The sequence below is a fragment of the Lynx rufus genome, unplaced genomic scaffold, assembly GCF_022079265.1.
Source record: "Lynx rufus isolate CCGP_SWC_20201006 ecotype Redwood Valley unplaced genomic scaffold, mLynRuf1.p SCAF_3, whole genome shotgun sequence".
Classification (NCBI taxonomy): domain Eukaryota; kingdom Metazoa; phylum Chordata; class Mammalia; order Carnivora; family Felidae; genus Lynx; species Lynx rufus.
Genome location: NW_025814845.1, coordinates 39,585,806 through 39,612,362, shown reverse-complemented (window position 1 = coordinate 39,612,362; position 26,557 = coordinate 39,585,806). Strand labels below are relative to the sequence as shown.

The 26,557-nt window shown below is 40.8% G+C and overlaps 1 protein-coding gene across 1 annotated transcript in view; it reads left to right on the top strand.

Moving 5' to 3' along the window:
- Window positions 1-1,006: 1,006 nt before the first annotated feature.
- Window positions 1,007-26,557, top strand: part of SCFD2 (sec1 family domain containing 2) — a 390,123-nt gene continuing 364,572 nt past the window's right edge. The window contains exons 1-2 of the mRNA XM_047090699.1: window positions 1,007-1,924; window positions 15,186-15,354. Of these exons, the coding sequence (XP_046946655.1) occupies window positions 1,087-1,924; window positions 15,186-15,354 (1,007 nt within the window). The 5' untranslated portion in view covers window positions 1,007-1,086. The remainder of the gene's footprint in view (window positions 1,925-15,185; window positions 15,355-26,557) is intronic.

Genomic DNA, 26,557 nt, shown 5'->3' with positions numbered 1-26,557 from the left:
GATGTTGTAGGAGAACAAGATTGTTAAAAGTTACGTCATGATATGGCAAATACTTAGCAGAGGTGAAAATTCTTCATGGATCAAGGAATTTATTTCATTAACCATTGTGCCTTTGTTGCCTAGGTCAGTGATTATACCTAGTAAGTGCTTAACAAATAGTGATTGAATTGAACTGAACTTGTGAAACATTCTGGGCTCAATCTATTGACTTAATTGTGCATGCATATACTGTTCTAGGCAGGGATTAGCTGGGGAGAAATTGAGAAATCATGAAGGATTTGTGCCATTACAAGGAGTCTGGCTGTATCCTATAGGCAACTGGGCCAGACTTGGTAGGACCAGGTTAGTTCATTAGGAAGAAAACTGAATTGGAGGGAAAAGAGATATAAAACTGGGAAATGATGGGGGATCATCGCTAGTGTCCAGTTGAGTGGTGACGGTGGATTAAGCCGGTGACGCCAAGGATGGATGGGCCGAAGGGGCTAGATTCTAGGATTTTTGAAGCAGATCCAGATTTAGTGCCAACGAAATGAGGGAAAGAAGATGGAGAAAGTGAAAACGAGACCAGTAGGTTTCTTATGAGGCTTGAGCGATATAATGTATGTGACAGCAATCTATTAACTACAAAAATTACACATCACTTGGTTGTTTTCATCTTCTATTGGCGGCTCTGAGTTTAGATGAGCAAACCTGCTTTTAGAGACGTGTAGAGGATCCAAGGAAAATGCCAAATTTCGGATTCGCTTTTATTATCCCAGAAATTTCACAAGACGCAGGGAAAGGGAACCTGAGCCCAGAGGGAGAGGAGAAGAAAACAGTTTAGCGAGGCCCAGCCCTTCCGAATCACCCAGGAGCCACACAGCCCTGCCCTCTTCTCCCCAGCCCCCATCGTCCTTCCGCAAGTTCTCCGCGCCAGCCAATCACGCTCCTCCACGTCATCAATGTGCGCGGACACTGGACAAGTCAGAGGCAGCACCACGTGTACTGTGTTGACTGTCAAAGCCTTCAGGAGCCCAATTCCCGGAAGCTGTGAGTTCTGAAAGAAGTTCCTGCACTCCAGCGCCCGGAGTCTGCGAGCCCCCAACCATGAGCGCCCCGGGCGTGCTGTCCTTTACCCAGCAAGGCTGGGAGCAGGTGCTGGCCAAAGTGAAACGGGCTTTGGTCTACCTGGACGCCGCCTGCGCCGAGAGCCTGCACTGGGGCTGCGGATCCACGCGGCTTCTGGAGGCGGTGGGAGGTCCTGAGTGTCACCTGCGGGAGTTCGAGCCCGCCGCTGTTGGTGGTGGAGCCAAGCAGCCTAAGGCGGTGTTTGTGTTGAGCTGCCTGCTGAAAGGCCGGACCGTGGAGACCCTACGGGATATCATCTGTCGCAGTCACTTCCAGTACTGTGTGGTGGTCACAGCCGTGAACCACGCTGTCCACCTCACCGCTAATCACGTGCCGGCGGCTGCAGCGGCCGAGCTGGAAGGGCAGAAGCCGGTGTTCGAGCAACTGGAGGAGAAGCTGTGTGAGTGGATGGGCAATATGAACTACACCGCCGAGGTGCTGCACGTCCCGTTGTTGCTCGCCCCTGTGGCTCCCCACCTTGCCTTGACTCCAGCCTTTGCTTCCCTTTTTCCACTGCTCCCCCAGGATGTGCATCTCCTTAACAGTGCCCGACCGGACAAGAGGAGGCTAGGAAGCCTGAGTGAGGTGGATGCCACGGCCCTGACCCCTGAGCTGTTTCTGCAGATTAGGTGCCTGGTGTCAGGCCTCAGTTCTCTGTGTGAGCATTTCGGGGTGCGGGAGGAGTGTTTTGCCGTAGGTTCCCTCAGTCGGATCATCGCTGCAGATCTGGCTAATTATGCCCCTGCCAAGAACAGGAGGAAGACTGCCACAGGCAGGGCATCAGTGGTCTTTGTGGACAGAACTCTGGATCTCACGGGTAAGTGGGGTTGCTGTGGGTCTTCCTAACCACTCTCCAAAGTTTTGGGACTTTCACTGATTCAGCATATGCTTTATTGACCTCTTACTATATGTCAAGTTGAGGATACAGAGATCAACTAGATGGATACAGCCCCTGATCCCACAGAGTTTGTCATCTAGAGGGGAATACAGACAAGCAAATTAGCAATTACAGTAGTCAATTTGTTAAACGCTGTAACGGGTAAATACATCTTTAACATGCACTGCTTTGTTAAACAACAACTACGTCTAGCTAAAGATACTGGGGACATGGAATTATGCCGACATGGAGGAGAACTGTACACCTGGGAACCTTTTAGAAATGTGCAGATGCACGTGGATGGAACTGGAGAGTGTGATGCTAAGTGAAATAAGCCATACAGAGAAAGACAGATACCATATGTTTTCACTCTTATGTGGATCCTGAGAAACTTAACAGAAACCCATGGAGGAAGGGAAGGAAAAAAAAAAGAAAGAGGTTAGAGTGGGAGAGAGACAAAGCATAGGAGACTGTTAAAAACTGAGAACAAACTGAGGGTTGATGGGGGGGTGGGAGGGAGGGGAGGGTGGGTGATGGGTATTGAGGAGGGCACCTTTTGGGATGAGCACTGGGTGTTGTATGGAAACCAATTTGACAATAAATTTCATATATTGAAAAAAATAAAATTTTAGCAGATTTCAAAAAAAAAAAAAAAGAAATGTGCAGATGCCAGTATTCACAGTAATGCTTCATAAGACGGCTCTAATTTGTGGGAGACATGTTGACAGATGAACCAGTGCAAGGGAAACTGTACAATACATGAAATTATCACAGACAGTTTAGTTTTAGGTCTCTTTAAATGAGTGTTATAAACACTTAAATATCTTGAGATTAAATGCAATTGTATTTAGTTGAATATCTTGAGATTAAATGCAATTGTATTTAATTGAATATCTTGAGATTAAATACAGTTGAGACCAACCACAATTGTAGAAAATATTTTCAAATGTTCATTGATTGATTCTTAGCTCTCATTCTATTGAAGATTCACTTGTATTTAATTGGATATCTTGAGATTAAATACAGTTGAGACTAACCACAATTGTAGAAAATATTTTCAAATGTTCATTGATTGATTCTTAGCTCTCATTCTATTGAAGATTTGGTAGGTCATCTCAAATTTTAATAATGTATCAATCATTTATATGTGTAGAGAACAAATGTAACCCTTAAAATAGATGAAGAGAAAACACTTTCTGATAGTGACATGTGCATATTTTCAAAGGTCAACTTTATGATTCTCTAATTAGGTAGATGTAATGTTACTAGTAGTATAGTCTGGCCACACCCAAATTCAGGGAGAATGATCAGGAAACTGACCTTGGCAAGCATTCTTCTGAGGAGATTGGAAAAACAGTGGAATGAAGTTGTAAAAACCACAATAGCTGTATTTGAGTCTTTGACCTTGTAAGATTAATTTTCAGATCATAAAATAGAAAGTAAGCTAAATGAGAATACTAAGATGTCAGCTTAATTATGTGACCAAAAAAACAGGTGTCTAGTCTGTCAGTGCGATTTAAGTATAACTGTAACCGCCCAGAACTCTTAAAAGGATTAAAAAGCACCTGAGGAGTTTATGCTTGTTGAATTTTTGAGTGTGTGGTGTATACTGTTTATAATTCTATTTCCTTACGCCCCAAATAGGACAGATTGTTTCGCGATGAACTGTCACATAGTTTTGTGCCCCTCCCCCACCATTCTGACTTCATTTAGGCAAACTTTAGTGTCCTGGCTGTCCAGCATCATAGCGACAGTTCTGTTAAGTCTTAGGCATCTCTTTCTTGTATATGACTCTTGAAAATATAAGCCATCAGAAAACTTCCATGCATTCCCATCACCAAATGTGGTATATATGCACCCACATATTTTTCTTTCTTTGTATTAAAAAGAGAGGTACTGTCTCTGCTGCTATCTAATGACAACTTCTTCACCTTTGCAGACTAGGTCCTTTCCCTTTTCACTTCTCTCAAAGATTTACCTCTGATACGTACCCTCCCCTATTCCTAGATCATCATTAAAAAAAAATCTTTTCTACTGGATTTTTCTGGTCAACGTACAAACAGAATGTAGCATCTTTTTTCTCAGCCCCTCGTGGTCCTCCAACTTGTTTTATTTCTTGCTCCATTTTACAGCAAACTTGAAAGAGTTGTCTGTACTTGCTGTCTCTACAATCATCTGCTCCAATTTTCCCTTGAGTCCCCTTCAGTCAGTCTCCTTCCCCTCTAATTGCCCCCCCCCCCCCCCCCCCCCCCCCCGCCCAGTGCTTCCCAGCAATTTCAAATCTCCATCAAGATCACTAATGGCCTCCATATTGCCAAATCCAATGTTCAATTATCAGGATTCATTTTACTCCCTCTCAAAGCAGCATTTGACACAGTGGAGTAGAGGACGCAGAGAGTTAAAAATATAAAAAAATATTAAGACATACAAAAGATACACGGATAATACAGGTTCTTGTGTAATCCCCATGAATATGGAAATCTGACATGTCATTTGCTTGCTGACCATCTTCCCACAGCCTTCCATCACACCCTCTGTCAAATCCAAATTCTTTACCATTGTTTTCAAGGCCATCACAAGACCTGCCTGCGTATACCTCTCCTACCTCATCTCTCATTGATCTCCCTTCACACATTAGTCTCCCACCTCACTGGCTACCTGGCCATCCCTCAACATGCCAAGTATGTCCCAGCCTCAGGGCCTTTGAAGTTAGTTCTGCAGCTCAGCTTGGAATGTTCTTCCTTCACGTATCTACGTGGCTTTCTTGTTGACATTTTGGAATCTCTGCTCAGATTTCTGCTTCTCAGGCAAGGCTTCCCTGACCACCTTTTTCTAGCTACTCTGTAACCCTAATTGGGATTAGTTTGTTCTTGTGGCCCTAGTAATTTATAAATTAATGTCTTTTTATTTTTATTTTTAATTTTTTTAAATGTTTATTTATTTTTGACAGAGAAAGAGAGACAGTGCATGAGTGGGGGAGGGGCAGAGAGCGAGGGGGAGACACAGAATCCGAAGCAGGCTCCAGGCTCTGAGCTGTCAGCACAGAGCCTGACGCGAGGCTCGAATTCACAGACCGCGAGATGATGACCTGAGCCGAAGTTGGACGCTTAACCAACTGAGCCACCCAGGCGCCCCAAAATTAGTCTTTTTAATGGATACCTTTTCAATAATCACTCAAATTGTCTTCCAGATGAACAGATTAATGATTCATTTGTATCAAAGATGTTTCAACATACTCTTATGACCTCCTGTTGGAAATATTCCGGACTGATTTTCAGTTGGCACATAGCTGTGTTGTCAAACCTGTTTTTTAAACATTAAAATTCTGTACTAGTGAGTAGAGAGAAATCCTCTACTTTTTGGGACTGCAAGTCCCCCACTACTGTTGCCCAGTAGAGAAGAGTGATAGGACCTAGGAGAGTGTGGGAGTGTTGGTGTGGAGACAGCTGGTCCCCCAGAGCTGCTGAGGGTACTGAGATAGCGAGGGGTGGTGGCAGTGATGGCTATGGGAATGCAACACTTGCCCTCCTCCAAGGTGGTCCCAAACTGAATGGGGTGGTAGGTGGATGGTATTGGTGGCATTATTGTTAGCATGGGTGCTCTGTGTCGTTGGTCCAGTCTCTATGGTGTCCAGGAACATACCTGATCACCATGCTCAAATTTTTTCCTGATCTGTCTGGGATGTAACAAGAATAAGGACTTGGGAGTCATGACAATACATTTAATGGAGAAGCTGTTACAAGAGTTTGGTGTGGATTCTTACATCAGATTGTGACTTAGATTGGTGCTTTGTTTATCCAGCGATAGCTGCAGCATATAAAAGATTACACCAGGGACACCTGCGTGGCTCAGTCGGTTAGGTGTCTGACTTTGGCTGAGGTCTTGATCTCGCAGTTGATGAGTTCAAGCCCCACGTTGGGTTCTGTGCTGACAGCTCAGGGCCTGGAGCCTGCTTCGGATTCCATGTCTCCCTCTCTCTGCCCCTACCCCACTCACGCTCTCTCTCTGTCTCAAAAATAAGTAAACATTAAAAACATTTTTTTTTCAAAAGATGATACCAACAATTTCTAAAAATTAAAAGATGATTGGAAATTGTTGGAATGAGTTGAATACTTGGAGTTTCAATTTAAGTTACTTGACAGCAGTTTTAATATAGGGATCAAAAGGAAATACATTTTTCAGGGTTTGAGTTAGGTGTTAATTTTCATGTACATGTATTAATTTTGTATTAGTTGTTTAATGTTTTGGATAACATCCTTGACAATTTACCATTAGAAAATTTATATGCTTATATACCTTCTTAGAATAAGTTAGCACTACCAAAAATAACCTCCAATAATTCATAAATATCTGTCATTCTTAACATCTTGCTTACAGTACAAATAAATTTCTTTCTCATCTCTTGTCATCACCTTTGTGGAGAGTAATACTAATTTGCCTAATAGTTGGTATAAACATTTATTGAAGGCCTACTACGTGCCAATTATTGTTCCAGGTATAGGGAAACAGTGATAAACAAGACAGACAATTTCCTTACTCTCCTGAAGCAGTTAATAAACTCTCAACTATAGAAACACTGAAATGCAGTAGAAGTTCAGAAAATTTGTTGTAATTATTTGAGAAGTAAATGGCTGCTGATGTCTGTTTGCTATGATTTTGGCTTACTTTTGCCATGTCTAGACCACCCGGAAGCTTGGGTCCCTGCTTCAGGGTGCGTCAGGCACGTTTGCACAGGGCATCTAAGAGTGTGTCAGGCATGTTTGCACAGGGCATCTAAGTACAACATTCTGTGGACTGTTCTGGCTTCCAGTTTGTTTCAAGGGAGAATTAAAAAGGTGGATGTGATTTATGAATCCCTAAAAGGTTTGAGTCTGGTTTCCTTTCCATTGTTTTGTGGTTCTTAAGACTGACTAGAGTGCTTTGCTGATAATCTTCAAGTTCAAAATCAAAAGACAGGAGGTGGCAGTAAATCTGGGATTTAAATTTCCTCTCCTGGTTCAATTCTTCTAAATTTTAGTTTCATGTAAACTTTTAAAATACATCCATTCGATTAAAGATTTACTGCCAATCCAAAGGGTGGCTCTTATTCCTGGGATTATGATACACTGATGCATTTATATTTGTTTTAAGATGTATATATTATTTGTTAAAGTATTGAAATTTGAGACTGTTAACAGCTAACATTTGAGAGCATATTACTTTTCTCACCACTCTGCATATCTCAGCTCCTTTGATTTTCACAATAGTTGTGTGAAGTATTATAATTATCTCCACTTTGCAAATGAGGAAACAGAGAAATTGAGGAGTTATGTAACTTGCCCAAGATCACACAGTTAGTAAGTGGCAGTCAGGATTTGAACCTTGACAGTTAACTCCAGAGCCTGTGCTCATAACCCATCTCATATACGTTACTACAGAGAAAAGTTTGGAAACTCTTGTGCTAGATAGTAGAGATGCTGCTGAGAAGGTATCCAGCCAGCAGCTTCAGAGACTAAACACAGTTGTTGGGCTCCAATCCTGCCATCGTGTTCAGAAAAGCGATTTATTCTTTCTTCCCCCAAACTGATTTTCCACAAAATACAAAATAATCAGCAAATATTTTAGAGTTCAGAGGATATGGTTTAAAATAAAACACAAGTGTGAGGTATGATTGAGAAGACTTAGAAGACTGATGATGTTGCTGGTGTTAAATGCACATCAGTATAATAACTTCAAGTTCTGGCTTAAGTGGCTTAGTTGCTGTTTGCTCTTCATTGAGCTTTGAGGGTTTTCTCGTTTGTGAACAGGGTAAAATGGTGACCTTGAAGTGCTGTTGGAAGGATATGAAATCATTCATTCATTCATTCAATATATAACTAATATAGTGGGTATGATTAAAAAGTGATAGGATTTCCATTTTGCATAGCATAGCTGGAGAAGGCCTTTCTGAGGATGTGACATTTGAGCAGAGATGGAAAGAAGAGGAGAAGCAAGCTGTGTGGCTGTCTTGTTGTAGAACATAAAGACCCAGTGGCAGGTGCAAAGGATCTGAGGTGGGAATATGTTTGACATGTTTGAAGAACAGTAGGAGGTCAGTGTGGATCCCTTCAGCTTGCCCTGCAAACACGGAGGGCTTGTGGTAGGAGATGAAGTTGGAGAGATCGGCAGAAGGAATGCACCGTAGGGCAGAGTAAGGACTTAGTGTAAAAGCCAAAGTATGATAGGAGAATTGAGGAGTTTCGAACTACGATGCGACGTGATCAGACTTATGTCATACGGGATCATAAACGGAAGGAGTGAGGGGATTGAGGTAGAGCCTCAATATAAGGCTGCTGCTACTGCTCCCTAGGTTGTATAATAGGCATGAGTGGTTAGGTAGGGTGGTCTTAGCTCTGCCTCTTCCTAGTCGTAGGTCCTTGGGCAAGTGCCCAACTTCTAGGTCTCAGTTTCCTGATCTGTAAAATGAAGATACCCACTCAGAGGGTCATTGAGAGGGTAAAATAAGTTAACACATCTATCTCCTAAAACAGTGCCTGGTGTACATTGGGCAGTGGAAAATGTTTCTTACTTTTAATAATTAATGATATGCATTTAAAATGACTTAAGTTTTATTACTTCAAATATGTGTTTTCTCCCTAAGGCTAAGAACATGAATACAAGAATGAGTTGTCACACATGTAACCCAGAAGAATTCTCTTACCTGACCTCTCACCTGCCACTAAAGGACATGAGAGTTGGTAAGAGATAGCCATTTGTCAGGAGCTGCATTCTGTCATACCTAGAGAAAAAAACAAAAAGCAGAATAAGTGAGGGGCGCCTGGGTGGCTCAGTCAGTTAAGCGTCCGACTTTGGCTCAGGTCATGATCTCACGGTTCATGATTTCGAGCCCAGCATTGGGCTCCGTTCTCACAGCTTGGAGCCTGGAGCCTGCTTTGGATTCTGTGTCTCCCTCTCTCTCTGCTCCTCCCCTGCTTGCCCTCTGTCTCTGTCTCTCAAAAATAAATAAACATTAAAAAAAAAAACAGAATAAGTGAGATTTCTATGATGATTCTGCCACATCGCTACAATTTTGGTCACTTAGCAAAGTGTAAAGAATGGTATGGATGATACCTATTCATTTCATAAATGCTTGTTGAGCAATTTTTATGTGCAGCTTCTGTGCTAGGTGATAGTGACATAAAGCCTCACTACTCAGTGTGTCCTGGGGACTTAAAGCCTTAGCTTAACTGAAGCTAATTAAATATGCAGAATCTCAGGCCTCAGTCCACACTTATGAATCAGAATCTGTATTTTAACAGGATCTTTAGGTGATTTGAAAGTGCAGTAAAGTTTGAGAAGTGCTAATGGAAAGATCAGTCAAAGCTATTGTCCGTGAGAGACTGAGAACCAAATGAAAATGCCCAAAGCTCAGCAAATTAGAGTGCCTTCATAAGGTTTAGGTACAAAATTCTCCTTTAAGGGGTCACCATTTCTAGGTCAGTGGTTCTCAATCTGGTTTCACCTTCGAACCACACCAGAAAGTCTGATTTTTAAAAATGGGTCTTTATAAGAGACTCTTAAAAACAGAATAAACTGAGGTTTGATGGGGGGTGGGAAGGAGGGGAAAGTGGGTGATGGGCATTGAGGAGGGCACCTGTTGGGATGAGCACTGGGTGTTGTATGGAAACCAATTTGACAATAAATTTCATATTTAAAAAAAATAAAAATGGGTCTGGTGGGCAGGCTAGAATCAGAATTCTTTTAAAAGCTCCCCACATGTGCAAAGATATAAGAAGGGGCATAGGTTGTTCTGGGAATCCTTTTTAGATCATTTTTTATTAGGGCTTAAGGTGCATGAAGGTTGGGATGAATGAAGGAGTGGTAAAAGATGAGAAAGGGTGATGGGGATAATGAGGAAGGAGGTTAGGGCCATTTTCCAAAAGCCTTAAATTTAATGCTCAGTGAGGAGTCGTAAGAAATTTTTAGGCAGGCAAAGTACAGGCACACATTTCCTGTTGAATGAGTTTTCTGGTGGACAGTGTCAGGGATGGATCTATTGATTCCAAAGTGGGAACTGAGAGGTGAGTCAGACTCTGATGGGTTGGGTTTTTTGTTGCTGTTGTTTTGCTTGCTTTTTTTCTAGTCCAGTTTATTAAAGCATAGTTTACATATAGTAATATTCATCAGTTTTAGTGCGTAGTTTTGTCAACAACAGACAGTCGTGAAACCAACACCCACAATCAAGACATTTTGGAGATTGATCAGAAGACCATTATAACATCTAGGTGAGAAATGATGTGACTTTAAACTGAGTCAATAATGGAAAGAATGAGGAAAGGAGTCGTTAAATATTTAAATGAGAGAATTATCAGCGTGGTGGCTGATATAATGGAGAGGATTAAGAGAAGATATGCCAAGTTTTCTAGCCTGGGCAGTTGCAGAATCCATTCACTGCGATAGGGAAGGTAGGAGAGGATTCAAGTTAGGGGCAGTATAATGAATGTTATGTGATTCTCTTATCCAAGATTTCTGTGTGGGGAAAGGTATTTATTGAATAAACTTGTATATATACTGCCTTATGATTATCCTACCCCCAACCCCTTCCCCTGCAAAATCCTACCTGATAGTATGGAATCCTTGAGTGGGCTTTTGACGGGTACTCAGTATCTAATACACACCCTTTGTACTCGATTTGACTGATGTGAGACAGCCATAGGTAGTGTTAAAAAACAGTGGTGTCAGTAATACTTGTAATAGTAGTATTAGAGATCTGATAACCTAACACCGCTTTCCCCATCCAGATTGTGAGTCAACTGAATATGGGATAAGAAGTTGCCAGGTAGAGGTGAAAATACTTGTTTTATTATGGATACAGTAAACATTAAGGAATGCGGCTTATGTCTATGGACAAGTGACTTCCTAACACTGAATCCTAGAATTGAAAGATTTACCCACACAACAGCAGGACTGAACCAGAGCGAGTCTTTTTCCTTCTTCCCAAGGGCAGAGCCTATCCTAGGAGTAGCAAGTAGAACAGAACCGGAGAGTCCAGGGGAAAAGTGATTGACTAAAGGATGTAAAGCAATTTTGGGAGTCTTATGCGAATTGTTGTCCTTCTACGTAAGAAGGGAACGTTAGGAGTAATACATATGTTGTTCTTACAAGACAGAACTATAATAAAATACTGAAACATCTCAAAATAATGAAAGAGAGTCACAGATTCTTGAGAAGGAATGATGGGCAATCAGCAAGGAAGTGAGTCTTTGAATATCCTAATTCAAAGAGTCCAGTAACTCTATCTCAACCCAAAGGGACAATATGCACAACCTCAAAATATTCTGTTTGTGAGTATGTTAGAAAATGCTATTGTTGCATTTCTATCTTTTTAGCCTCAGTACAGTGTGACTAAGCTCTTGTGAGGGCTCGTATATGTATGTGTATGTGTATATGTATATGTATACGTATATATATTTTATTTTAATTCCAGTATCATTAACATACAGTATTAATGAGGACGTCTAAATTCTTGCTTCTCACTTTATTCTGTTTGAGTAGAGGCGAGTGAAGATGTTACCTGCCTTATGATAATGATACTAGCATATACATTCACATATGATCCACAGAATAATGCAGGATTGGTATTTTTCTGGTGCTGTTACCTAAACGAGTTTAGCCCTTGAAGCAATTGACTTAACATAGGATTTCAAGTCTTGAGGTTTGAAGATATTTAGGTGTCAGTTGGACCAACTCTGAGTTTATAGCTTGGTAAGATAGTACCACGTTTATGGAAGTTGCCTCAGATTAAACAGGGAACTAGTCGACTGTGGGACCACTAGAACCCATGCCTCCAATTTCTTTTTCCTACACACACCCTGGAAAAGATGGCATTGGGAAATAAAACACCCTGTGGCTATACTAGACCACATTGCTGTTGGCCAAAATAACTGGGTTCTGGTTGATTTCCATTCTTCAGCTTTTCAAATAATATTTTTTAATTTCTGTAATAAAGGAAAAATTAAGTTCTCTGAAAATTTAACTGTGATACAAGTCTTTCCATTTTATTCATTTCATAAAAGAAGAATCTGAAGTTATTGTGACATTGAGAGGCCCTGAATTCTTAGTCTTTTTTGGGTCATATAAATAGCACTAGTTAAATGTAAAAAATGAATCTTGAAACAGACAACCGAAGCCAGAGATGGAAGAAATTGTGTTCAGAAGAGCAGGACAATTGGTTGAAAGCCCATACCTGCTTTATCTGTCATTATCAAGTATGCTAGACATACATATCCTTTTGACTAAATCTAAGAAGCTGAGTGATTATGTCTGTGTAAATTTAACATTTTATTAATTCTCTGATATAATAGTAGAAACAGTAACTGACAGAATGTAAATTATTTTTCCAGTTAGTTAGTCTCATGTGCTCCTTCTAGAAAATATTAGGAAAAAATGATGTTTAGGTACAGTTTATATCAACCAAAATATCCTACTATCCAAAGATAACCCTTGTTAAAATGTTTGTGTGTGTGTGTGTGTGTGTGTGTGTGTGTGTGTGTGTAACAACATATTTTTTATTCTTTTTACAATAGGAATGTATATTCACCATGGGAAGTTTAGAGGCTATAATTAGAAGAAAATAAAAATCATGATTTGAGAACTGCTTCAATATATATACCATAATTGTAAAAAAAAATTCTGTTCTATTCCTTTACTTTTTCTTATTTTTAAATGTTTTATCTATTTATTTTGAGAGAGAGCGAGAGAGCGAGAGAGAGAGAGAGCAAGCATACAAGTGGGGAAAGAGGCAGAGAGAAGGGGAGAGAGAGAATCCCAAGCAGTCTAGGTGCTATCATCCCAGGCCCAATTCGGGACCTGATCTCACAAACCAAACCATGAGATCATGCCCTGAGCCAAAATCAAGAGTCACATGCTTAACCCATTGAGCCACCCAGGCATCCCTCCCTCCTTTGAATGTTTAAGATGTTAAGACATATTTTAAGCTTATGAATGATACTTTGGCTCTGTAGAAATAACTATCAGGTTTAAAACTTGAGGAAAAATAAGTATGTTGTATTTTGACTTCTCATATTTAGAGAGTTTCAAGAGGGATGGATTAGTTAACAATTTGCAGAGGGTTTAATGTACTAAAACTTAACAAAGACCCCTGAGTTTGGCATAGGGGAGGAGTGAGAAGCAGCCAGACTGTAGAGGCTTAAGAAATTGGGGAAGAATGGTAGCATATGTATACCACTTGTGCGTGCCATGTGTCAACAAATAGCAGTTGAAAAATAAGAATAGCTTAGTGCAGGGTTCAGATTTGGGGCACTAAGTTCAAAGAAATACTATTTTAATGATGAGTGGATATTTTCGAAAATTTTTAGTGAGTGATGAGGGAACTAGTGGAGAGAGAAATTCATGATGCTATGAGGTAATCCTAGTATCTCCATTCCAGACTTAAAGATAGAATTCACTTAAGGCCCTCTGACCCCCGTTTGGATCTCAGGACATTTGTACTCACTAGGCATTCATTCAGCAAGAATTTATTATTAAAAAAATTTTTTTTAATGTTTATTCATTTTTTTTAGAGAGAGACAGAGTGTGAGTGTGGGAGGGGAAGACAGAGAGGGAGACCCTGAATCTGAAGCAGGCTCCAGGCTCTGAGTTGTCAGCACAGAACCCGATGTGGGACTTGAACCCATGAACTGTGAGATCATGACCTGAGCCAAAGTCGGACACTTAACCGACTGAGTCACCCAGGCAGCCCTCAGCAAGAATTAAGTGAGCAGCTTGTAAGTCTGAGTGCTAAGGGGACAACCATAAATCTAGATAGCATAAATAAGATATGGTTCCTTCTAAGCCTAATAAATGAATATTCTACAGATGGTACAAGAACTCTTTCCTCTTTACCATTAGAAGTCACCTTAGAAGCACTCATGTTGGCTCTGTCTTAAGTCATTTTTATGGACCTGTTTTTGTTGTTAATAGCGTGGTTTTGGTGGTTTCTGCCTCTTGAGTTTGAATTCTTGCTCTGTATCTTGCAAGTTACATATTCCTGAGCAAGTTACTTAAGCTAAATCTTCTACTCTGTACATGAGCATAATACCCATCTATTAGAGTTATCGTAAGAATTAAGTGGATAATAAATGTATGGTATGAAACCTAATACCTGGTTCATCACAGGCTCTCAGTAAATATTAGCTATTGTGATGAAGATGGTGGTAATGGTGACGAGGATTCCTTGGATTCTTGATTTGTTGTTTTCTACCTAGTTCTGTCCAATTAATGTGATGTGGCAAGAAGAACAGATAGAGGTAGAGACAGAGAGACATTAGGAAACAAGAAGTTGACTGATTTAGAACGGGTGGGATCAAAACAAGACTTGCTAAGTCCTACCCGTTGTTGGAAGGAGGTCACCCAACCAATGATGGCTTTTGGAAAGATAACTTGGTTTCATGGAAAAAATATTACACTGTCTCATTAGTCTTGAATTTCAATTCGAGGTCCTCAGTCATTTGTTATTAAAAGAGTTAATGGATGTGAAGTACCTAGAACCATGTGTTGTACGCAGAAAGCACTTTACAAATGCTTGTATCATTACAAACTGTTATTCATTCATTCAGTTTTTCCATGATCTAAGAAATATTTAGCAAGAGCCTACTAGCTGCCAAGTTGCCTGCTAGACATGCTGGGTACAGGGTGAACTAGATAAAGAGTTGCCATTATGAAGATAAGGTTCTAGCAGAGGGGAGATTTGCTATTCTTGGTCAGGTGAAGTTTTCATCAGTAAAATAAAGTTTGGCTCTAAAATCTTACAATAGTATCATCCAATGACACTATTTTCTTGGCTGAATATATGCTGATTATTTATTTATATATTAAATACCTATTGATACCTACTGTATATCAGCACTGTGCTAGGTGCTAGGAATATAGTAGTAGCCAGAGAAGACACAGTGCCTGCCCTCATGGAGCCTTAAGTCCAAAACACAAGGCATGGGTTGACTATGTAATTGTGAGCTTGATTAGTCTTATGGAGGGCAAAATGCTAGGCTTGTGATTTATGTGACAGAAAGCATATATATGTATGTATATATATATATATGTGTGTGTGTGTGTATGTGTTACTCTTGATGGAAGGGCCATTATAGAGCATTAATACAGCTTTTTTTGAGTTTTGTGAGTTTATGTTCTCCATTTTGTGAGTTTATATTTTTGTGAGTTTATATTTTGTTGTCTGCTTAAACAGGAGCAACTGGACATCATGGAGACAACTTGGTAGAGAAGATCATTTCAGTGCTTCCCCAGCTCCCGGGCCACACCAACGATGTGATGGTTAACATGGTAGAGCTTACGGCACTCCAGAATGAAGAGAAGAGTCAGAGTATGGTTGCGCCAGGCTGTCTTGCACAACCCAAGTAAGATAAACAGGGATTGTTGTTTGTTTGTTTGTTTGTTTGTTTTCCCTCATCCTTCTCTCTCTTCCCCTTTCTTTTTCGCTGAGACCAACTGTTTTTGTAGGAAGGAAACAATGAAGAATTGGACTGGTTGAAAAACTCATAGCAGATAGCCTTTCGAAAAAAGCGTTTTTTTCCTCTAACCTTGAAATAACCATATCCATTAAACAACACTAAGGCAAAAACTACGGAGGTATCATTTACAGAGGTGTCATTCGGATATAATTGAAGTTTGTTCTGAGGATAGGTTAAGTGAATCAATTTATACATCTCCATTCCACAGGCAGTTTCACTTGGAAATGAGTCCAGCCTTACTCAATTTCTTTTTCCCAGTGGACTTTTTCACATGACTAGATAATAGCCCACAAAGCTATGAAACGGCGCCATCTTTATGCATGTCAACAATATGCTCTCGGACATCAATGACAGAAGTTTCTACTCCTATGTATGTTTTTCACATGCTTAGAGAAATCAGTAACAGAAGATGGTGTACTTTATGTTATGCAGCGTTTCAAAAACAAAAAAAAACATTTCTCTAGAAACATGACAATAAAAGGATAACAGTAGTTTTACCTCCTCTATTTTGACCTTCAATAATTCCTATGAGAAAAAAAAAAGGTACTAGAAGGCGAAAAAGTGTCCGAGAATTTGTTTCCCTTATTTCTCTGTTTTTAATTTTTTTTAAAAAAGAGGATCTTGTGCATTATTGTTTGAAATCTTAACAGTAACAGATACATTTGGAATTTCCTATCATATCTGGAATTAATTTTCAGCTCCTGAAATTTTCAGCTTTTTTTTTTTTTTAGATAATTAATAACATTTATTGGATGCCTGGTGTGTATAGGCCAGTGTGGGAAAAAACAGAAAGTTCTATACCCTGTCTTTTTGTATACTTAAAAAATATAGGCCACATGCTCGCTTTGGCAGTGCGTATACTAACACGTAAGCCTGTGGGCTTGCAGCTATATAAATCCAGAAGAAATTGTGATTGGAAATATTTTTAGCTGGTCATAGGGCCTATTCCAAAGTTGCTCATTAAGAACTTACTATGAGCCTTGTCTGAAGTAAGTAATATGAATAACATAAAATAACATAAAATATCATCCTTGCCTTTAGGGGATACGTTCTTTGTTGGGGTAGTCATTTTTACACACAGGTTCAATTCAAAAAAAAAACTATAGAAATGATATGAACTCAAGACTCAGGTGTCTGTTACAGATTGTAAATACTACCAAGTATTGGTTCCACACGGTCTTTGTAGATCCATGTGGACCTTGTGGAAGTGGTTTAGTTTGACTTAATTATGTCTTGAAGAATTTAGAGAAAGAGAAGGGCTAACGTGAGCATAGGTTTAGGAACGGTCAGAGCCTGATGTGGGGAAGGAAGACAATGTCAGCGGACCACCAGTGCCATCAGCATTAATATTTTCCAGGACTTACCATGCGCCAAGTGCACTTCTGGGTATTTTGGGAAGTCATTTAGCTTTTATAATAACCTAGTGAGGTCGGTGTTGTTATTTCCCCATTTTACAGGTAAGGAAATAGAGGCAAAGAGACCTTGAGTAACATCATTAGCAGGAGGTGGAGCTAGAATTTTGAGCCCAGAATGTTTGGCTTCAGAGCCACAGTCTTAACGTCTGGGCTGCCTATGCAGGGGCCAGAGAGGAGCTAGGCTCACGAGTAGATTTAAAGAGACAGAAACAAAAATCAAGTTACTTGATGATTTAATTTGGAGAGTCCTATTCATTCAACATAGCAGTTACACTAAGAATATAATCCATTTTGGCCAATTTGAGCAGAAAAGGAGTTCCAGGGGGTCTGGAACTTGGAAAAAGCCTCTTCAGTGCCTTGACATCAGAGAGACTGACCTTTAACTGTTTTGTCATGAGTCATTCTGTTTAAGATTCAGATTCCAAGGGAAGAGGTGAGATTGACCTCCCTTGGACCTTGTGCCCACCCCTTGCTCAGCGCGGGACTGGGAGCAGTTCACACTGGCTGAGAATTATGCCAACATTGTATGTGGCACGGTGGAAGGGTAGTTCTTCAAAGGAAAATGGAAACATTTATCAAAAGAAGGGGAAAGGGCTATAGGCAAGCAGAAGCAGTAGATGCTGTTGAATATTAATAGCACACACTTATATGGGACTTCCTGGGTAACAGGCATTGTTCTGATCCCTTTATATGTAGCGACTGCTTAATTCTCACAACCTCTCTGGAGGTGGGTTCTACTACCATCCCCTTTTACAGATGAGGAACATCCTAGGGTGACACACACAGTTAAAAGTGGTGGGGCCCATATTGGAACCCTGGCAGTCCGGCTCTGAAGTCAGTGCTTGCCCTTACCCTGTGCTGCCTCCACAGAAGCATAAGATAACTACAAAAAGATCAAGTGAGCAGCCCAGAGAAGTTTGCAAGAAAAGAGAAGAGGTGAATCCATCATTAATGAGCAGGAAGAAAGAAAATTTCTGACAAGTGTTGTAGGACAAATGTAAGAATCTCTTAGATCTGAAAGTTATATTGTGATTACAGACAATTTATTTACCCTTGACTCCTCGGCACTCATTCTATCTCAAGCTTAGTCCAAGGTTTAAACCAAACCAGTCTTAGAACCCCATTTCCCTTGCTGAGAAATGGGGAGGTGACAAGAAAGTCTTCTTAGGGCTTCTTGGTCAGGTTTCTTTGATTCTGATAAGAGACTCAAGAAAGAGACATGCTTTCCCCTCCTCCCCCCACTCCTCCCTCAACTCCTAGGACTCTGATGTAAGTCCTGAAACTGCCGAGGCATTCTGCTCACAACCTGAAGTTGATGCTAACGCATGGAAGGTGGCGTGACCCCAACGTTGCCAAGAAAAACAGGGATGGGATGCCGTGTCTGTACTTCATATTATGTAGGAGAGTGTACTTCCTTATTGTTTATGCCAAATTGAGTCTCTGTTTTCCATAACTTGCAACCAAAGGCATCCTGACTGATGTATTTTTTTGGACTGCATTATTTCATCTATAAAATGATGGTGTTGGCCTAAATGACTTCCAAGCCTCTTGGTTTTAAAGCGTTTTTAAAAAAACATTTATTTATTTTTTAGAGAGAGAGAGAACCAGGGAGGGGCAGAGAGAGAGGGGGACAGAGGATTCAGAGCAGGCTCTGTACTGACAGCAGAGAGCGCAACACAGGTCTCGAACTCATGAGCCATGAGATCATAACCTCAGCCAAAGTTGGACGCTTAACCAACTAAGACTCTTGGCTTTAAAATAAAAATGGTTCCAGAGGAAGATGACAGCGTAGGAGGACGCTGGACTCACTGTGTTCTGCTGATCACTTAGATTCCACCCACACCTGCCTAAATAACCCAGAAAACCACCAGAAGACTAGCAGAACGGATTCTCCGGAGCCAAGCATAGACAAGAAGCCCATGGAAGAGAGTACGAAGGGTGGAGAGGCAGTGTGTTCTCCATGGACTGGCAGGAGGGAGCCGGGGCGGAGGGGCGGCCCGCCGGCCAAGCAGAGCCCCGAGTCTGGCTGGCAAAAGCGGAGGGGCCGGACAGAGTGTGTTCGGACAGCAAGCGGGACTTAACATCTGGAAGGTTATAAGTTATCAGCTCTGCTAGGAGAGCAGGAGGGCTGGAGGACAACCGGAGGGAGAGTTGTTGAGCCCCAGACAGGGACAGAGCTCAGCTTGGCGGGGAACAAAGGCGCTTGCCAGTGCCATCTCCTTCGCCCATCCCCCAGCCAAAATCCCAAAGGGAACCAGTTCCTGCCAGGGAACTTGCTTGCACCGCGCAAACACCCAACGCTGTGCTTCTGCGGATCCATCCCTCCGGGTCTGACTCCCTCCGAGTGCTGCAGGGCCCCTCCCGAAGTGGACCTCCAAAGGAAAAGCGAGCTGAGCCTGCCCCTCCCGCTCCTATGCACCTTGCCAATCCACCCCAGCTAATATGCCAGATCCCTAGCACCACAAGCCTGGCAGTGTGCAAGTAGCCCAGACGGGCCATGCCACCCCACAGTGAATCCCGCTCTTAGGAGATGGGAAGAGAAGGTACACACCAGTCTGACGGTGGGCTGGGGGCAGACATGAGGTCTGACTGCGGCCCCGCCTGCCAACCCAAGTTATTCAAGACAGCACAGGGGAAGTGCCCTGCAGTTCTGCACCACTCCAGGGACTATCCAAAATGACAAAACAAAGAATTCCCCTCAAAAGAATCTCCAGGAAATAACGACAGCTAACGAACTGATCAAAAAGGATTTAAACAATATAACAGAAAGTGAATTTAGAATAATAGTCATGAAATTTATCGCTGGGCTTGAAAACAGTATAGAGGACAGCAGAGAATCTATTGCTACAGAGATCAAGGGACTAAGGAACAGCCAGGAGGAGCTAAAAAATGCTATAATTGAGCTGCAAAATAAAATGGAGACAACCACAGCTCGGATTGAAGAGGCAGAGGAAAGAATAGGTGAACTAGAAGATAAAATTATGGAAAAAGAGGAAGCTGAGAAAAAGAGAGATAAAAAAATTCAGGAGTATGAGGGGAAAATTAGAGAACTAAGTGATGCACTAAAGAGAAATAATCTACGCATAATTGGTATTCCACAGGAGGAAGAGAGAGGGAAAGGTGCTGAAGAGGTACTTGAAGAAATTATAGCTGAGAACTTCCCTGAACTGGGGAAGGAAAAAGGCATTGAAATCCAAGAGGCACAGAGAACTCCCTTCAGACGTAACTTGAATCGATCTTCTGCACGACATATCATAGTGAAACTGGCAAAATACAAGGATAAAGAGAAAATTCTGAAAGCAGCAAGGGGTAAACGTGCCCTCACATATAAAGGGAGACCTATAAGACTTGTGACTGATCTCTCTTTTGAAACTTGGCAGGCCAGAAAGAATTGGCACGATATTTTCAGTGTGCTAAACAGGAAAAATATGCAGCCAAGAATCCTTTATCCAGTAAGTCTGTCATTTAGAATAGAAGGAGAGATAAAGGCCTTCCCAAACAAACAAAAACTGAAGGGGGCGCCTGGGTGGCGCAGTCGGTTAAGTGTCCGACTTCAGCCAGGTCACGATCTCGCGGTCCGGGAGTTCGAGCCCCGCGTCAGGCTCTGGGCTGATGGCTCAGAGCCTGGAGCCTGTTTCCGATTCTGTGTCTCCCTCTTTCTCTGCCCCTCCCCCGTTCATGCTCTGTCTCTCTCTGTCCCAAAAATAAATAAACATTGAAAAAAAATTAAAAAAAAAAAAACTGAAGGAATTTGTCACCACTAAACCAGCCCTACAAGAGATCCTAAGGGGGATCCTGTGAGACAAAGTACCAGAGACATCGCTACAAGCATGAAACATACAGATATCACAATGACTCTAAACCCGTATCTTTCTATAATAACACTGAATGTAAATGGATTAAATGCGCCAACAAAAAGACATAGGGTATCAGAATGGATAAAAAAACAAGACCCATCTATTTGCTGTCTACAAGAGACTCATTTTAGACCTGAGGACACCTTTAGATTGAGAGTGAGGGGATGGAGAACTATTTATCATGCTACTGGAAGTCAAAAGAGAGCTGGAGTAGCCATACTTATATCAGACAAACTAGACTTTAAATTAAAGGCTGTAACGAGATGAAGAAGGGCATTATATAATAATTACAGGGTCTATCCATCAAGAAGAACTAACAATTATAAATGTCTATGAGCCAAATACGGGAGCCCCCAAATATATAAAACAATTACTCACAAACATAAGCAACCTTATTGATAAGAATGTGGTAATTGCAGGGGACTTTAACACCCCACTCACAGCAATGGATAGATCATCTAGACACACAGTCAATAAAGAAACAAGAGGCCTGAATGATACATTGGACCAGATGGACTTGACAGATATATTTAGAACTCTGCATCCCAAAGCAACAGAATATACTTTCTTCTTGAGTGCACATGGAACATTCTCCAAGATAGATCACATTCTGGGTCACAAAACAGCCCTTCATAAGTATACAAGAATTGAGATCATACCATGCATACTTTCAGACCACAATGCTATGAAGGTTGAAATCAACCACAGGAAAAAGTCTGGAAAACCTCCAAAAGCATGGAGGTTAAAGAACACCCTACTAAAGAATGTATGGGTCACCCAGGCAATAGAGAAGAAATTAAAAAATATATGGAAACAAACGAAAATGAAAATACAACAATCTGAATGCTTTGGGATGCAGCAAAGGCAGTCCTGAGAGGAAAATACATTGCACTCCAGGCCTATCTCAAGAAACAAGAAAAATCCCAAATACAAAATCTAACAGAACACCTAAAGGAAATAGAAGCAGAACAGCAAAGACACCTTAAACCCAGCAGAAGAAGAGAAATAATAAAGATTAGAGGAGAAATAAACATTATAGAATCTAAAAAAACTGTAGAGCAGATTAACGAAACCAAGAGTTGGTTTTTTGAAAAAATAAACAAAATTGATAAACCTCTAGCCAGGCTTCTCAAAAAGAAAAGGGAGATGACCCAAATAGATAAAATCATGAATGAAAATGGAATTATTACAACCAATCCCTCAGAGATACAAGCAATTATCAGGGAATACTATGAAAAACTATATGCCAACAAACTGTAGAACCTGGAAGAAATGGACAAATTCCTAAACACCCGCACACTTCCAAAACTCAATCAGGAGGAAATAGAAAGCTTGAACAGACCCATAACCAGCGAAGAAATTGAATCAGTTATCAAAAATCTCCCAACAAATAAGAGTCCAGGACCAGATGGCTTCTCAGGGGAGTTCTACCAGACGTTTAAAGCAGAGATAATACCTATCCTTCTCAAGCTATTCCAAAAAATAGAAAGGGAAGGAAAACTTCCAGGCTCATTCTATGAAGCCAGTATTACTTTGATTCCTAAACCAGACAGAGACCCAGTAGAAAAAGAGAACTACAGGCCAATATCCCTGATGAATATGGATGCAAAAATTCTCAATAAGATACTAGCAAATCGAATTCAACAGCATGTAAAAAGAATTATTCACCATGATCAAACGGGATTCATTCCTGGGATGCAGGGCTGGTTCAACATTCGCAAATCAATCAACGTGATACATCACATTAATAAAAGAAAAGATAAGAACCATATGATCCTGTCAATCGATGCAGAAAAGGCCTTTGACAAAATTCAGCAACCTTTCTTAACAAAAACCCTCGAGAAAGTCGGGATAGAAGGAACATACTTAAACATCATAAAAGCCATTTATGAAAAGCCCACAGCTAACATCATCCTCAATGGGGAAAAACTGAGAGCTTTTTCCCTGAGATCAGGAACATGACAGGGATGTCCACTCTCACCACTGTTGTTTAACATAGTGTTGGAAGTTCTAGCACCAGCAATCAGACAACAAAAGGAAATCAAAGGCATCAAAATTGGCAAAGATGAAATTAAGCTTTCGCTTTTTGCAGATGACATGATATTATACATGGAAAATCCGATAGACTCCACCAAAAGTCTGCTAGAACTGATACATGAATTCAGCAAAGTCGCAGGATACAAAATCAATGTACAGAAATCAGTTGCATTCTTATACACTAATAATGAAGCAAGAGAAAGACAAAGAAACTGATCCCATTCACAATTGCACCAAGAAGCATAAAATACCTAGGAATAAATCTAACCAAAGATGTAAATGATCTGTATGCTGGAAACTATAGAAAGCTTGTGAAGGATATTGAAGAAGATATAAAGAAATGGAAAAACATTCCATGCTCATGGGTTGGAAGAATAAATATTGTCAAAATGTCAATACTACCCAAAGCTATCTACACATTCAATGCAATCCCAATCAAAATTGCACCAGCATTCTTCTCGAAGCTAGAACAAGCAATCCTAAAATTCATATGGAACCACAAAAGGCCCTGAATAGCCAAAGTAATTTTGAAGAAGACCAAAGCAGGAGGCATCACATTCCCAGAGTTTAGCCTCTACTACAAAGCTGTAATCATCAAGACAGCATGGTATTGGCACAAAAACAGACACATAGACCAATGGAATAGAATATAAACCCCAGAACTAGGCCCACAGAAGTATGGCCAACTCATCTTTGACAAAGCAGGCAAGAACATCCAATGGAAAAAAGACAGTCTCTTTAACAAATGGTGCTGGGAGAACTGGACAGCAACATGCAGAAGGTTGAAACTAGACCACTTTCTCACACCATTCACAAAAATAAACTCAAAATGGATAAAGGACCTGAATGTGAGACAGGAAACCATCAAAACCCTAGAGGAGAAAACAGGAAAAGACCTCTCTGACCTCAGCCGTTGCAATTTCTTACTTGACACATCCCCAAAGGCAAGGGAATTAAAAGCAAAAATGAACTATTGGGACCTCATGAAGATAAAAAGCTTCTGCCCAGCAAAGGAAACAATCAACAAAACTAAAAGGCAACCAATGGAATGGGAAAAGATATTTGCAAATGACATATCGGACAAAGAGCTAGTATCCAAAATCTGTAAAGAGCTCACGAAACTCCACACCTGAAAAACAAATAATCCAGTGAAGAAATGGGCAGAAAACATGAATAGACACTTCTCTAAAGAAGACATCCAGATGGCCAACAGGCACATGAAAAGATGCTCAATGTCGCTCCTCATCAGGGAAATACAAATCAAAACCACACTCAGATATCACCTTAAGCCAGTCAGAGTGGCCAAAATGAACAAATCAGGAGACTATAGATGCTGGAGAGGATGTGGAGAAATGGGAACCCTCTTGCACTGTTGGTGGGAATGCAAATTGGTGCAGCCGCTCTGGAAAGCAGTGTGGAGGTTCCTCAGAAAATTAAAAATAGACCTACCCTATGACCCAGCAATAGCACTGCTAGGAATTTATCCAAGGGATACAGGAGTACTGATGTATAGGGGACTTGTACCCCAATGTTCATAGCAGCACTCTCAACAATAGCCAAATTATGGAAAGAGCCTAAATGTCCATCAACTGATGAATGGATAAAGAAATTGTGGTTTATATACACAATGGAGTACTACGTGGCAATGAGAAAGAATGAAATATGGCCCTTTGTAGCAACGTGGACGGAACTGGAGAGTGTGATGCTAAGTGAAATAAGCCATACAGAGAAAGACAGATATCATGTTTTCACTCTTAAGTGGATCCTGAGAAACTTAACAAGAACCCATGGGGGAAGGGAAGGAAAAAAAGAGAGAGAGAGGTTAGAATGGGAGTGAGCCAAAGCATAAGAGACTCTTAAAAACTGAGAACAAACTGAGGGTTGATGGGGGGTGGGAGGGAGGGGAGGGTGGGTGATGGGTATTGAAGAGGGCATCTTTTGGGATGAGCACTGCGTGTTGTATGGAAACCAATTTGACAATAAATTTCATGTATTTAAAACTAAACTAAACTAAACTAAACTAAACTAAACTAAACTAAAAATGCTTCCTGAGTCCTTATTGTAACTTAGCTCTGCTTCTGAGCACCTACAACTAAATTCATTCAAATCTGTATTTCCCCCACAACCTGGTCTTTATTTTCACCGGGTGCCTTTTCCTCTTATTTGACTGTGACTGAGTGTTGTCATGGAATATGAGCTTTGAGTACCATCCAGGTATGAGAGTGTGGTCATAAATGTCAAAGGCAGTGATGACTTCTAGAAGGATCTGAATAAAGAAGAAAGTGTTCATGAGAGCAGGTTTGGTGAAATAGTAAGAGTAGGAGTTAGATTGCATAAGGTAAAGAGATAGGTGGTGAGAAAATTATAAGAAATAAAGGTTTGAAGCAATACAGAAAAAAATGGTGGTTTCTTTATAATTTTGGGGATACCAAGAGAATTGTGCTGATTAATATCTTTGCAAAAGAGGAATTGAAATAAATTACAGCTTCTGTCGTATATACTACACTTCCATCAAGATAATAACAAACCACTACTACCTCCTGCACCACCCCCTGAAACTTCTCAGAGAAATGAGTGTGAGGATAAAGAAGTTAGTAGTAAAATGAAAACAGATGGGTGCCTGGCAATAAATAATGTGCCTGCAATGGAATGATCTTTAGAAAGCAAGTCTGCAACTACGGTATAATCCTAGATAATCAAAATTTACTGCTAATATAATTTTTATAAAAGGCTGTTTATAATCATAGCAATTAAAGTTGCTGCCAATGCAAACGAGAAATTGATAACTGAAATTCATCATAACTTGGCTTTCTAGTCCTTGTCCGTGGGCCCCTGGATCACGTGGGATATTTTATAAAAGGAGGCAGAATCTTTTCTGTTCTTATGTTTCTCTTCTGACGAAATGGGTATCTATTCTCGGCCCCAGCTCCACTCTCCCTAGGCTGTTACTCTTTCAGTTCCTTATATCCTTCAGCTGATCCCCAGCTGCATTTGCTATGTCTGTGCTTGTTCTGATTCTGGCCTAACCCAGCACCCACGTTGCTGCTTGGTCCAGTGTCCACTTCTCCCAAAGCTCCTCATATGCCATCAGGTCTTTCTTTCATCTTAGCACTCCTGTTTCCCTTCCCTATTTTACTGTGTTTCTCCTCAGCCCTTTCTAATAAACTTAATTTTGTTGTAGTTTTGTATCTTCCTTCCCTAGAGAGCTGGAGAGAAAACTCCCCGCTAGAGAGTCCCTGAGAGGAGGGAGATTTGTCTGTGTTATTCATTACTCACTGTGATGTCCTCGGTGCCTAGAACAACACTTGGCACTCAAGGGATATATGTTGAAGTGATACAGGCAGGATCCATGCGTGGAGCGAGGCCGCTGAACTAAGAGAGGGTGAAGCCAAACCTGAGCACAGATGAGATTAATTTGCAGATGTATAGACTCTAATTATTGAATGTTTGAAATGCTCTCATTGTGTTAGGGAGCCATCGCAAAATTGGCCCCGTAATTCTACCTGTGGGACTTCTTTCGTAGATGTATCTGCATACACGTAGAATGATATGTTATATTCACTAATCACTAATTTGTGGTCGCGATGTGAAATGACTGCACCCTCAGTTCAGTAAATCGTGGGACACCTGTGATGGAATAATATTCAGCTATTAAAAGAGAATGAAGAACTAAGAAGTTGTTGATATACTGATGAGCAGTGAGCTCAGTGACATCTTTCCAATGAAAGAAGCGAGGCGTAGCATGCCTCTTTGCAAAAAATGGTGAAATATATATTCATA